Genomic DNA, 14,786 nt, shown 5'->3' with positions numbered 1-14,786 from the left:
ATGATAAGTAGAATGATTCTTTACTCGAAGAGAACTTATCCAAGATAAGGGAGGAGTTAAAAGTTGAAGATAACTAGAACTCTTCCACCGAGGAAGAGTATAGCATTGGAACTCTAGTTATTTCCTATTCTACTAACTCTATAAATTACAGGATGTTCTCAATTTACAGGGACGCACAAAAGGTGAAGTTATACGTGAGTTGAGGGAAAAATAACAAGGCATTTTGCAAGCAATTCTTGTGTGATTCAAGTGTGCAAACCTGAAGCTCCATGAACCAGATAGAAGAACTAGTTCCAAGTGTCTGTCTTTTATTCTAGTTTCATTGTAGTAGGTGTTTTTAAATTGTACCTTTTAGCTTTATCTAGAAGCAATTGTATTAGGTACTCTGAGTATTCAAGTTAGAGTTAACTTGGAAGTTGTCGCAACAGTTAGAGGTTTGTTGCCATAACGTGATTAGAGGTAATCCTTAGGTTTACAAAGAATTTTGTAATTGTTGTTTTGCATCAGTGATTTAGTGAAGTGTTGGAAAAATCCTACTGAGTGTAGGTCGTGATTTTTTCACTTTTAGAGCCGGGTATTTTCCACGTAAAAATATTTGTGTTCTTTACTATTCACATTTATTATTTCCGCATTAGTAGTATAAAGAACATATAGAAGAACCGGATCCTTCTATAATATGTGCACGCAAAAATTGGACACCACATAAATCACACACCCTCTTGTGTGGCATTGTAGTATAAAACATCACTGTTATATATAGAAGTGTAATGTTACAAAGAGCGTACTGCTATAAAGATGGATATTAATGTTGTTACGGGTAAAAAGTTGTTATAAAAAGATAAAATGTAACATAAAATATTGGGTCCGAATTTTTTTTGACATTTATATTAAATCCCACTAGTAACTATTATATAAAAATACTATTATAAAAAGATCTGATTGTATCTGATCGAATAATATAACGAAATTTAAATATAAACTATTTTTAAAAGTAAAAGCATAAATATAATCCTTTTCTCTTTTAAAATCGTTTCAACTACAAAGTTAACAATACACACGCATCTATACAAAAGTTGTCTGGACGTGCTATTAATACAGTGCATCTGCCCCAGGCCCGAATGTCTTCTATTTCTGTCACAGTGGGATGTAGCAAACAGTGTCATTTTTTGCATTTGCACAGATATAAGACAAGACACAATGCCGCGGCAAACCTTCGTCCTTTTTGCATGCGTGGTTGTTGCCAAGTGTTCACTTCACGTGTTCACTTTGGATCTACCAGTGACATCTTCTTAATTCGGTTAATTTGCTATACTAGTTTGTTTGCTATTTTGCTACTATGATTTAGGAAAACAAATACCTGGCTCATTATGTTTCCCCCATCACTAGCTCTCCGACCAAACGGCTTAAGGGAAATAACACCCCAATTAGCATTTTTGGGTCTATAGCAAACCCTGTAGTTTTGTCCTTGATGTAATCATCGACATGTTAGCCGATCTCTCTTGTTTGAGTGATATGTGTCGTTTCGGTAAAGTTTGATAGTAGCATTAACGGAAATTTAAACGCCATGAGTGTTGAATTTAAAAAAAAAAAAAGCAACTATATATATATAATTACTAATTTAACGTTATTTGTACGAGATTTTTACACATATTTGTTCAATCTCAAATTATTGAATTCTGCAGAACTCACCACACTATTGCTAGAATACTCCACTGCTAAATTATGCTCAAAGAATAATGAGTTAATACTTGAATTTATATTGTATTAAGAGAAAAATGAAACTTACTACTTCAATTCTCCGCACTCACCCACCCATTTTTTAAATGCATACAGTGCAATAATATCTTGGCTGTATGTGGTGTAATGGAAAAAAGAAAGGGCATAGCGATCAGCAAAAGCATCAATACTTATCAACTCGCCGTATATTTCCAGTGCCAGCTATGTTCATGTCGTTTACAAATTGTCCGTACACCGTGCTCACGTGACATGCACGCAGCTACCTAGTTAGCTTCCAGGGTAAAAATTTACTCGCATCAAATGTTTATATCAAATCAATAAATACATGACATGTGTTTTGCATATAGACTTCAATCATTTAACCATGATATATTGTATGCATTCTCATCTAAATAAATTAATTAACCATTATAAGTTAATATAGTTTGATGTAAACATCCGATGTAAATAAGTATTTACCACTTCGAGTTGATCACTTCATTTTCTTCTCCACGTTACTCTTCGTTCTCTTCATTATCAACACTTGTCAATTTGCATGCATGCAGGCAATGTCTCAAACTCATCTTCCTCCACTATAAATCCCCTCGAACAAAATCAACTTCTCTTCATCCCCATCAACACTTCTACATCACAGTTCAATAACTATGACGATTTTCACTAAACCGAAGCTTTTGTTTCTCTTCTTCTTGATCCTTTCTCTTTTCCTTGCTTCTCAATGTGATGATGAAAACCCTCGTGGCCAAGACCCGAGGCGCGAGCTCGAGAGTTGCTTAAGGCAATGCCAGGTTGAGAAAGAAAGACAAGAGAGCCCTGAGCAGCAACTCCAGTGTCAGAGAAGCTGTGTTTTACGTTACGAACGTCAACAAAGGGAGAAATCTCAAGAAGTGATTGAGGACATACTGGCTCATCACCGTGACCCTGAAAGGATTTACAGAGAGTGCCAGGAACGTTGTCAGAGGCAAGAACATGGACAGCAGAGACAGTGCCAACAACGTTGTGATCAGGAGTATCAGAGAGAACAAGAACAACAACATCGTGGCCACCAGACTGGAGAAGATAATCAAGGACGAGAAGGTATGGTATTTGTTATACTCGAACTATTTTATTTTATGTGAAACAGTAGAAAGAGTTTTTCTTTATTACCGTTTTGCAAATGCTTTTTAAAAGCATTTTAAATGTTTAATTTGTGTGGCTTATAGTATTAATTTTTTACATAATTTTAAATATGTAAATTTTAAAATTGGAAATTTTATGTGCTTAAAAAAAAGTTTAAAAATTGTATGCCCTTAAATGGTACTCGTCTCCTCAACTCATGTAGCTAATTGGGCGTTACCGGATCTTCGAGGATTATACGAGCTTCTTTGATTATAATTTAATTATATGCATTTTAAATATTTTAACTTATATTACATTTGATTATTAGTTTATTATATGCATTTTAAATATATTTTAAATTATTTTTTATTTAGCTTATATTCCCTTTTAATTATAAGTTTGTTACATGCGTTTTAAATATTTTAAATTATTAATTATTTTAACTTATACTATTAGTTTTTACATTGTCTTTAAATATATGAATTTTATTCAAAGAAATAAAAAAAAAATTTTGGGTCCCAAATCACCGTCAAGGCTCTAGAAATCGGAATGTGTCTTAGGAAATAGTTATTAGACTGTCTAGTATAAAGTGGTCTGATGCATATCATATAAAGTGCAAACAAGGGAGTAATTAATCTGGACAAATATAATGTCCGTGGGGATACACATCAAGACTGGGGAAAACTCTTTTTGTCACCTTTATCTTAGCATTTAGCAACAGCAATATATACATACGTGTATGTGAAAATATTACGTAACTAACACCACAAATATATAAATAAGCTTAATTGCCTTTCTTGAATTCTTTTTTGTTTTATTGTTTCTTGTCTAACAGGTCGTGAACCGGAGAGGAGATTCAGAGAATGCCACCAGAGATGTCAAACACAAGAACATGGTCAACAACAGAAACAATGCCAACAACGTTGTGAGCAAGAGTACAGAAGAGAGCAAGAACAACAACGCCGCGGCCAAGGGGAGATCATAGAAGAAAATCAAGGACGAGGCCAACGCGAACCTGAGAGGAGATTTAGAGAGTGCCAGCAGAGGTGCCAAAGACAAGAACAAGGCCAACAACAGAGACAGTGCCAACAACGTTGCGAGGAAGAGTTCAGGAGAGAGCAAGAACAACAACGACGTGGCCAGGAGACTGGAGAAGAAAGGGAGAACCCACAAAGAGAAAGAGAAGAAGAGAACAATCCCTACTTGTTTGAGTCTCAGAGGTTTAGGTCTCGATTCAGAGCCACGCATGGTGATTTTCGAGTCCTTCAGAAATTCACCGAAAGATCTGAACTACTCCGAGGAATAGAAAACTACCGAGTTGCAGTAATTGAATTTGAGCCTCTGTCTTTCATGCTTCCTCATCATTGTGATGCTGAAGCCATATTTGTTGTGGTTAGAGGTAATTAATTTTTTCCATTTTGCTTATGTTCTTTGAGTATTAATTAAAACGAAGTGAAATGGTAATTACAGTAATGTTAACTTTTATTTCAGGAAGAGGAACCATAAGTATAGCAGAACAGGATGAGAAGAACTCCTTCAACTTGGAGCATGGAGATGTAATCAGAGTGAATGCTGGTTCAACAATCTACATGGTCAACAGGGATAACAATGAAAGGTTCTTTGTTTACGTGCTAGCCCAGGCTATCAATACCCCTGGCCAATTCCAGGTAATCATAGTAGTATTATATATTGCGTGACAAAAACCAAATTATTCTCAACAATTAGTTTAAATTTTGGGGCTATTGCTTATGAGTATTTCTATCTTCATTAGTTAGAATAAGTCAAATCAGGACTTGGTGTAGAAGTATTCAAGATAACAGCCTCCAAAATATTGTACCTACAGTTTGTGAATACTGATGTACTTTATCATGGTTCAGGAATACTTCAGTGGTGGAGGTCAGAATCCAGAATCCTTCTACAGAGCTTTCAGCAGCGATATCCTGGAGACTGCTTTCAATGTAAGCCCGCTTAATTGATATTCAATTATTTAATATTTCACTCGATCATTTTTATTCTCACTGTGTATTTTGTTTATTCATTAGACCCCAAGGGACAGGTTACAGAGGCTATTTGGGCAACAAAAACAGGGGATAGTAATCAAAGCATCTGAAGAGCAAATTAGAGCAATAAGCGAACACGCTTCGCGCTCCACTAAGCAACAAACTAAGGGTCAGACAACAGGTCCTTTTAATCTGTTGAAAGAACGCCCATTAATCAGTAGCAAATTTGGAAAGTTCTTTGAAGCATCTCCAGAGAGATTTGAACAGTTGAGGGATTTGGATGCTGCTGTTGCTTTCATGAATATTAACCAAGTATGCCTATTTGCATCATATTAATTAAAGAATTTTGTTTTTAATTCTTAGTGTATTGTAAGATAAAATTTGAAACATAATTGCAGGGTGGAATGGTACTACCATACTACAATACAAGGTCAACAAGGTTGGCAATGGTTGTAGAAGGAACTGGGCGTTTTGAAATGGCATGTCCTCATCTTGGTACCCAGAGCCAGAGGCAAGGGTCCCGTGGAGGAAGAAGAGAACAAGAATCAGAAGAAGAGGAAGGTGGAGATGTCCATTACCAGAAAGTCCGTGGTACTCTCTCAGTTGGTGATGTTTTGGTAGTCCCTGCTGGCCATCCTATTACCATTATAGCCACTGGAAGTTCAAATCTCAGGATAGTTGGTTTTGGTGTCAATGCTCATAACAACAGAAAGAACTTCCTTGCAGGTATATCAATTTCCTCTGTTCTAGTGTGTATTTTAACATGATGTGAGTGTGTCTTAATAAAATTCTTTGGCTGGTTTGAAATTTCAGGACAACAAAACATATGGAGAAATGTGGACAGAGAGGCCAAGGAGCTTTCATTCAACATGCCAGGAAAGGAGGTAGAAGAAATATTACAGAGGCAAGATCAATCTTACTTTGTGGCAGGACCAGAACAGCGCGGCCAGCGGCAGAGGGAGAGGGGTGAAGAAGAAGGAAAGGGACAACAGTATCTGTCTTCAATTTTGGACTTCGTTTTCTAAGTTGTATAGCTTTGCACGGGAACTAGTAATGATGCAGATGTGAGAACTGAGAGCTTTGTGAGTAAATAAATTAAGGCTCTTAGAGTAGTACTGATATAACTACTACAAATAAATGTGGTAAGCTATGGTTGTAAGCGTGTTTGGCTTCTTTATCATGTGCTATGTAAGTTATATGTGAAATATCAATAAAACTCCTCTTTTAACCCCAAAGAATTACCTTGCTCTGAGCTCCTCGTATTCCTTTCTTTTCCTGAAAATGTGTTGGAAAATGGCGTTCAATCCCATTCCAATTTGTCCCGAAATTTTCAAGAATTTGAGATTTATAGTTAGATATGTATAATACTACATGGGAAAAAATGATTGACTTCTTTTGCGGAAGTAGCAAAATCACAAGAAGTAACTGGGAAAATGAAATTACTACCGATATCAAATAGGAGCAACTTCAGAGCACATGCACATGGCTTCTCCGATTTCAATATTAATCACCAAAAGTTTGCATATAATAGTCTGCCATGGTAAACAAATCGAAGAGAGTTTGGAAACAGTTTCGTTTCTGGATGCGCAACGTTGTTTCTGGTTTTTCTGCTTAACTTTTACTAGTACTTGCTTTCACAACTTTCAGGAATCAAAATTAATACTCCCTTCATTTTATATGGTACTTTGCTTTTGGGTCTCTTTAGAAAAGATTGATACTTTCTTATTTGCATCTTATAAAAATATATCATGTCATATGTGTTTACCCTTAAAAACGGATAATAATTGAATTTATACGCAGTTTTAAGGGTATGTGAATTAATTCAATATAAGTGATTAATGACATTAAATTAAGCAAAAGAAAAAACGTAATAAATGGCCAAACCAACAATAAGAGTGATTCCGGGCTCGGTTAATGGCTCAATGAGGAACCTGCCTTCGGTTCCGAGCTTGCGCCTATGAAGAACTTATGGATAAAAATAAGAACTTTGAATAACAAAGAGAATAGAAGTAAATTGCCTTGGTATGCGTGCTACAATGTCCCTGATATATAATCAGCCTCTTTATATAGTAGGGGAGTTTTACCCTAAGTACAATCCTAAGAAAGGTAAAAATCTTCCATTTCGCTAATCACTGATTTTCTGCCAATGCGGGCCGCGATTCACGGCGTGATATCCGGTTGGGCACTAACATCACGGCCCTTTATTAGTCGTGTGCGGTTGTCTGGTAATGCTCTCCGAGGTCTTGAGGCTCGAACCGGTTCCGAGGACGTGATCCCGATGCCCCCGAGGGCAGGTGTTTTACTCGAGCCCCGATACGAGAGGCTCCTTGTTCTGACTCCGACTCCTTACGATCACGCTCCTGCTCCATTTGCCTCGCCGACCGAGGTGCTCATTGGGTTCAGTTTTACCCGTATACAGATAGTCCCCTCGTTTCTCTGAGAGTAGGCTTACCGAAACGATGGGAAAAGACAGATGACTCTGGTTCCTTCCTTCGGACGTTGCGACGAGGGAGCCGAAACGTCCCATCAGTCGCGTCGTTCTGACTTCAGACACGTGTCGCTCATCGGCAAGTTGCACGCGAATGTGAAGCGTCAGCTGTTTCCCTATAAAAGTTTCCTCCTTTGTTCTTTTCTACTTTTCGACTAAATTACTACCTTCGAGCTTTCCGACCATAATCAAAACATCTTCAAACCTTCATATCTTCATCCTTCTTAATTTTCCATAGGAATTTCCAGATTTTCCCAAAATCTTCATACTTTGTTCTTCATCTCCAAAACGCGTTTATCCAAAACTTTGCTTTCTTTCCTCAAATTTTCAAAACACTCCCCCAGATGACAATGGCCAAAACATCGAAGATCGTTCCTCAACAAGTTGCCTCTTCATCTTCTCAACCGGTTGCAGGTACTAAAGCGGTCGCCCCTGAAGTGGTTGCCCTCGAAACGTCTTCCCCCGTTGTGGTTGCTGACGAACCGATGCCGAGCCTCCCTTGACAGCATTCATTCCCGGGGGCTGCTCAACTGCAGATGACTTTAAAGTCGAGAAGCCTTCGCGCAAACAGGATCGGGGTGAAGGAGTCTCGAGGTACATATGTTATGTGACTAAAGATGTTCTTCCCTTAGTCTGTAAGTGATGTTTTATACTTCAATACCACACAAGAGGAGGGTGATATATGTGGTGACCAATTTTGTAAATCACTGAGCCAAAAACTGCATTTACAAAAACTCTTTTGTAAGCCTAGGACTAACTCTAATCTCGTTGTAGCACACAGCCCCTAACTGTTGCGACAACTTCAAGTTAACTCTAACTTGAAAACTCTGAGTACCTATTACAATTACCTCTAGATAAAGCTGAAAGGTACAATATGAAAACACCTACTACAGTTGAACTAGAATAAAAGACAGACACTTGGAACTGGTTCTTCTATCTGGTTCATGTAGCTTGCACACTTGAATCACACACGAACTGCATGCAAAATGCCTTGCTATTTTTCTCTCAATTCCTGTTTAACTTCTGCGTTTGTGCATTACTTGTAAAAGAGAACAACACTGACTTTTATAGAGTTGGTAAATAGAGATTAACTAGAATTCTGATGCTAGTCTTCCTTGGTGGAAGAGTTCTAGTTGATCTCAATCTCTAACTCCTTCCCTTTCTTGAATAGTGTTCTCTTTGAGTAAGGAGTCCTTCTCCTTATCAATTATGCAGCCTTTTCGATCGGGATCAGGAGATATCAATTCTATCAAGTTAGGTTTATCTCCTTCACGTGCATCCCACGCGCTCAAGTCTATCCGTATCTATGCTCAACCGGGATGGACCTGGTTCATGTCTGAGTTCCTTTGTCAGTCTTCAAAACTAACCTTTTACTTGGGCCAACAAATTTCCCCTCCTTTTTGATGATGACAAACTCTGTGCTTTTCATACACTTAGGCCCTGTTTAAACTCAGCTCAACATCAACACAATGTTAGAAAATATTTTTCACTTATCATGAAGGACCGGGTTCATTAGGTTATAAACATCATTGTTCAGAGTATAAAGCACAACTTCTTTTCCCCCCTTTTGGCATCATCGAACTGTTGCATAAAAAATGTGTTATTCCTAGATTTTAAAAATTACTCATGGCCACTGGGGCGACTGCAAATGCATTCATAGATTAATCATCAATAATCAACTACAAATTCAAACTATCAAGAAAATATAAAAAGTCAATAAGAGCAAAAGCAGCAAACTTCATTGATAGAGAATATGATTCTGCCACAATCCACAAAAAGAAACAAAAACATTTAAAACATGAGCAACAAAAAGAAACATCCCGAATCTGGGTCACTGAAAGGTCTAGGCAGAGCTAGAGAATTAGGTCTTGGAAGAACTGGGGGTTTGGGTTTTGGCTAGTAGAAGGTGCAGCATGTCTTGAAGAAATCCACCATTCTTCTCCTTTTCCTTTGTGAGCTCAGTTCTGAGAGCATCCCTCTCAGATTCTACCTCTGCCAAACGAGTCTTTAGCCTTGCTATCTCAGCATCCTTTGCCTTATTCTCCTGCACTAGGGCTCTGACCTTGATGTTGACAGGTGTCTTTTTAGATGAACCGGGTTCATTGGGAATGGCAGTGATCTCATAATCACAAGCAATCAGAGTATTGATTCCAGAATGGTCTTTGCTTGTGGCCATCTCCTACTTCCTCAGTGGAAACTTACAATGAGCAAGAACAGTAGTGAGAATGAAGCCATAAGGAGTGGCATGGGCCTTGGAGCCATTGATAACCCGATCTAGAAGCTTGATTATAAACCCAGGCCAGTTGATCTACCGCCCACTATCTAGACATTCCATCAAAACCATGTCCATGTAGTTAGCAATGTGCCTTCTTTCCTGCCTAAGCACCACACACTTGTTGACGAATTCAAACAACACCTTGTGGGGAGGCTTCATTTCCCTCTTATAAACAACCTTTGGCTCACTTACTTCTTTATTATCACAGAATTTCCTAGTAATGGCTAGGGCAGTAGGAAGGGAGTCCAGACTTGGCCATTTCTGCCTTGTATAATCATCATACCCTTCAGAGGGTATACCAAAGATTTCACCCAGCTCTTTTGTATCAAAGGAAATTTGAACCCCTTTCACCAGGCTGGTGACTCTTCCATCCTTTACCTCAACGTTTGCATGAATTCAATAACCTCATTTCTGGCTAGTCTGCCATCTATCTAAAGGACCATGTCCTTCCACCCCTGTACCTCTAGCCAGTCAAGCAATAGAACCATCCCTTCTTCCTCCAAGTCCTTCAAAAGTCTGCCCTTCAAGATAGTTCGTTTGCCAAACTTGGCCAGCTTGTCCTTTTCATTATCAGACTCATCCTCCTATTCACCACTCTAGTCTTCTTCTTCAGTAATTTTCACTTGCTTGGCTTTCACTGCTGTCCCAAGGGTCATGGTTTTAGGAGTGCTCTTCTTTTTGGGATTACAACTGTCACCTACCCTTTTTAGAAGATCCGCTAGGGTTTCATCAATGGATGAACCAGGTTCATCCGATTGCTTTCCAAGATTGACCAACCCTTCAGAGGCTTCCCTTGATTCACTTCCCCCTGTTTTGTTGCTACTTTCTTCCACCTTTTCTGGCTCAGCCCCACAGATAGCCATTTCAATAGTTTCAGAGGTGGGTGAAGAATCAACCACTTCTGTCCCTTGTCCCTTCTCATCACTTTGCACACCCTCACTCTCTTTTTCCTTTTCTCTTTTATTTTTAACTCCTCTCCTTCTTAACTCAGACGTTTCCACATCCACCACAGACCCAACCAATATAAATCTATTTTCCAAATCTTCGGCCAAATCAGAGATGACCTTAGTAGAAGGATTTTGCACAGATGTTACCTGCTCAGAATCGGAAGACCGAGTTCCTTCCCCCTCACTCGACGACTTGAAAGATTCATCAGAATTTTGGGAGTCTTGGGATTGACTAGCCTGTAACTGTGTGTTTAATTTCCTTGAAACCACACCTTTAGCCACAGTTTTTCGAGCAAGCATTTTTACTCGCCTTCTCTTAGGTTGATGGGTAGTGCTAGGTTGAGGAGTAGTAGAGGAATCGGAGGGGGTAGGTGGAGGAGGTGTACCAGGGTTATCTTGAGGGTTAGTCATTTTTCTTGATTCTGTGAGGAAGAAGATGGGTGTGTTGAATTTTGGAGGAAAAGAGAAGAGAGAAATTTTTGACAGTTGTTGGCAATTATGAGAGAGTAGCAGGGATGATGATGAGGGATTTAAAGGACGAGGGAAATTAATACACAATGGCAGCTTTTAGTAGTCAAATAGAAGTCTAATCATCTTGAAATTTCAGTTTGAATAGTTGGTTAGGCTTCTTTAGAATCTAGGCAATTTAACACGGTGAGGATTCTTGTTGAAACCGGAACTGGTTCAAACTTAATTGGATAGGCTTTTGAAGATTTTAGACGTGGGTAGGACTTGCTCATGAGTTAAATATTAATATTTTAAATTGTGCAGAGTGTAGAAAAACATACCTCGCTAATCAGATGAACCAGCACTGATGAACCATGTTCTTCACTGAGAATCCTCTTGATCATTTCTCAATTTGCCAAAATAGAGAAAATTTTATTAGTGATCAGTGAGTCATACTAACACATGGCACAGGAGTATACTATTTACAGTATGAGACTGAGCAAAGATTAATCTAGTTATTTATATAAGTTCCAGATTTTCTAACCAAATTTTTTTTCTTTTTTTTTTCTTGTGCATTCTGAACTGGTTCCATTAGGTGATCTTAATCATCCCTAATTCTAACCTGTTCCTTTCAAAGTTCTCTCTACTCAGTGCTTTTGTAAAGATGTCAGCAATCTGCTTATCATTAGCACAAAACTCTACAGTGATCAAACCTTTCTCATAGTTGTCCCTAAAAAAATGGTGCCTAACATCTATGTGCTTAGTTCTCTTATGATGAACCGGGTTCTTTGTCATACTAATAGCACTAGTATTATCACAAAAAATAGGGATGCAACCAACATCAATTCCAAAATCCATTAATTGTTGTTTGATCCACAACAATTGAGCACAACATGAAGCAGCAACAACATACTCAGCTTCAGCAGTAGATAAGGCCATTGAATTTTGCTTTTTAGTAGCCCATAACACAAGACATGAACCAAGAAAGTGTGACATACCTGAGGTTCTCTTCCTGTCTACAAGGAAACCTGCATAATCGGCGTCGACATATCCCACTAGGTTAAAATTACTACCTTTTGGATACCAAAGGCAAAGGTCAGTGGTACCTTTCAAGTATCTCAATATTCTCTTGACAGCGGTCAGGTGGGATTCTTTTGGATTTGCTTGAAATCGAGCACAAAGCCCTACACTGAAAACAATATCAGGTCTGCTAGCAGTAATATACAAAATTGAACCAATCATTCCGCTATACAACTTTTGATCTACAGATGAACCAGGTTCATCTATATCCAATTTTGTGGCTGTTGCAATAGGAGTATCGATTTCCTTTGAATCTTCCATTTTAAACTTTTTAAGCAACTCTTTTACATATTTCCGCTGATGGATCATAGTTCCATTTGAGTTTTGTTTAATTTGTAAGCCTAAAAAGAAATTAAGCTCACCTATCATACTCATTTCAAATTCACTCCCCATTCGTTTAGCAAATTCCGTACTTAGTTTTTCTGTAGTTGCTCCAAAAATTATGTTATCAACATATATTTGTACTACTAGAAGATCTTTAAATTTTTCTCTCAAGAATAGAGTGTTACTGATTTTACCTCTCTTGTAGCCATGTTCAAGCAAAATTTTTAACAGTCTTTCATACCATGCTCTAGGAGCCTGCTTGAGTCCATAGAGTGCCTTGTCTAGTTTGTATACATGATCAGGACACTCCTTGCTTTTAAACCCTCGAGGTTGCTTGAAAAACACGTCTTCCTTTAAATAGCCATTGAGGAAGGCACTTTTGACATCCATCTAGTGAAGAGTAAATTCCATGTAAGCAGCAAAGGCTATGAGGAGTCTTATTGCTTCTAACCTGTAGCTGGAGCAAAGGTCTCATCATAGTCTATGCCCTGCTCTTGGCTATATCCTTGAACCACCAATATTGCCTTGTTCCTTGTAACAGTTCCATCTTCATCAAGTTTGTTTCTGAAGACCCACTTTGTGCCAATTACTGATCGTTCCTTGGGTCATGGAACCAGATGCCAAACTTGACTCCTTTCAAACTGGTTGAGTTCATCTTGCATTGCATTTACCCAGTATGTATCCTGCAAAGCCTCAACAACATTTTTAGGTTCAATAAGAGATAAGAAAGCATCAAAAGCACAAAGATTCTTTAATGAAGATCTAGTTTTAATTCCAGAGGTTGGATCAGTAATTATGTTCTCCATTGGATGAGAACTTTGGTACTTGTAAGGTTTCACAACCAACTGGTTTCCGCTTGATGTTTCTCCCATGTTTTGTTAATGAGGAACAGGCTCATGGACAGGTTCCATTGAGGTATTAGATTCAGTTCCTCTTTGTTCAGTTCCCCCTATCAGGTTGCCCTGGATAGAAGAACTTGTTCCATCACCTGTTCCTTCTTCTGGTGCAGCTTCAGCCTGGGCTGTGATTTCATTTAAACTTCTTACTAGCCCAATAGCTTCATCTTAATATTCCTGACTCTCATAAAGAATGTTAGTTTCATCAAAAGCCACATGTACACATTCTTCTACACACAAAGTTCTTTTGTTGTACACTTTATAAGCTTTGCTATGTGAAGAATATTCCAAGAATACTCCCTCATCACTTCTGGGATCAAACTTACCTAGGAAGTCCTTTCCATTGTTGTGCACAAAGCACTTGCATCAAAATGCCCTAAGATCAGATATATTTGGTTTTCTCCTTTTAAGTAACTCATAGGGAGTCTTCTCTATAATAGGTCTAGTCATGCACCTATTAATGATGTAACATGCAGTATTTACAGCTTCTGCCCAAAAACTATGGGGCAGTTTACTTGAAAGAAGCATAGTCCTAGCCATATCTTCAAGTGTCCTATTCTTTCTTTCAACTACTCCATTTTGTTGTGGAGTCCTAGGAGCAAAAAAATTATGATCTATGCCATGCACATCACAAAATTCAGTAAACTTAGCATTTTCAAATTCAGTTCCATGATCAGACATAATTGATCCAAGTTGATTACCTAGTTGTTTCTGAGTTTTTCTAACAAAAGAAGTAAATATGTCAAATGCTTCATCTTTAGATGTTAATAACAATGTCCAGGTGAACCTAGAGTAATCATCAACAAGCACCATCACATATCTTTTACCACCTCTACTTAAAGTTCTCATTGGACCGCAGAGATCCATATGAACGAGTTCCTTCGATCTGGTTGTTCTTACCACTTTCTTGCATTTAAAAGAGGATCTTACTTGCTGCCCCCTTGCATATGCCTCACAAAATTTGTCATCCTTAAACTTGATTTTAGGCAGCCCTATCACCAGGTCCTTTGAGACTAATTTGTTGAGTTGACTCAGACTTGCATGTCCGAGTCTCTTGTGCCAAAGGAGGGGATCATTGTCCAACACACTTAAGCAAGTGAGTTCATTTTCTGAAAGAGTGGATAGAACTACAATGTATATATTGTTTACTCCTTTTCCCTACAAAACAATCTTGTCAGTGGTAAGATTTATCACAAAACATTTGGTGGAGGTGAATGCTACCAACTTACCTCTGTCACACAGTTGTGATACACTGATTAGGCTGTATTTCAAGCCATCTATCAAATAGACATTCTCAATGAAGTGTGAGTCTGTCTTACCTACCTTTCCAACCCCAATGATCTCGCCTTTCTTACTATTTCCAAAGGAGACATTACCTCCTTTGAGGTCCTCAAGTGAAAGGAACTAGTTCTTGCTTCCAGTCATATGCTTTGAGCAGCCACTATCCATGTACCATATTTGACTGCTCCCCTTCACTTGGACCGGCAAAAGGAAATC

General features: G+C 38.3%; 1 protein-coding gene across 1 annotated transcript; it reads left to right on the top strand.

The window, feature by feature from the left end:
- Positions 2,325-6,070, top strand: LOC109232174 (vicilin-like). The gene is made up of 7 exons (XM_019397853.1): positions 2,325-2,811; positions 3,668-4,231; positions 4,324-4,499; positions 4,710-4,790; positions 4,875-5,144; positions 5,231-5,558; positions 5,646-6,070. Exons 1-7 carry the CDS (start codon positions 2,382-2,384, stop codon positions 5,855-5,857), a joined length of 2,061 nt encoding a protein of 686 aa, XP_019253398.1. The 5' UTR covers positions 2,325-2,381; the 3' UTR covers positions 5,858-6,070.

The sequence above is a fragment of the Nicotiana attenuata genome, chromosome 9 (genome assembly GCF_001879085.1).
Source record: "Nicotiana attenuata strain UT chromosome 9, NIATTr2, whole genome shotgun sequence".
NCBI classification, from domain to species: domain Eukaryota; kingdom Viridiplantae; phylum Streptophyta; class Magnoliopsida; order Solanales; family Solanaceae; genus Nicotiana; species Nicotiana attenuata.
This window is presented reverse-complemented; position numbering and strand designations above follow the sequence as displayed.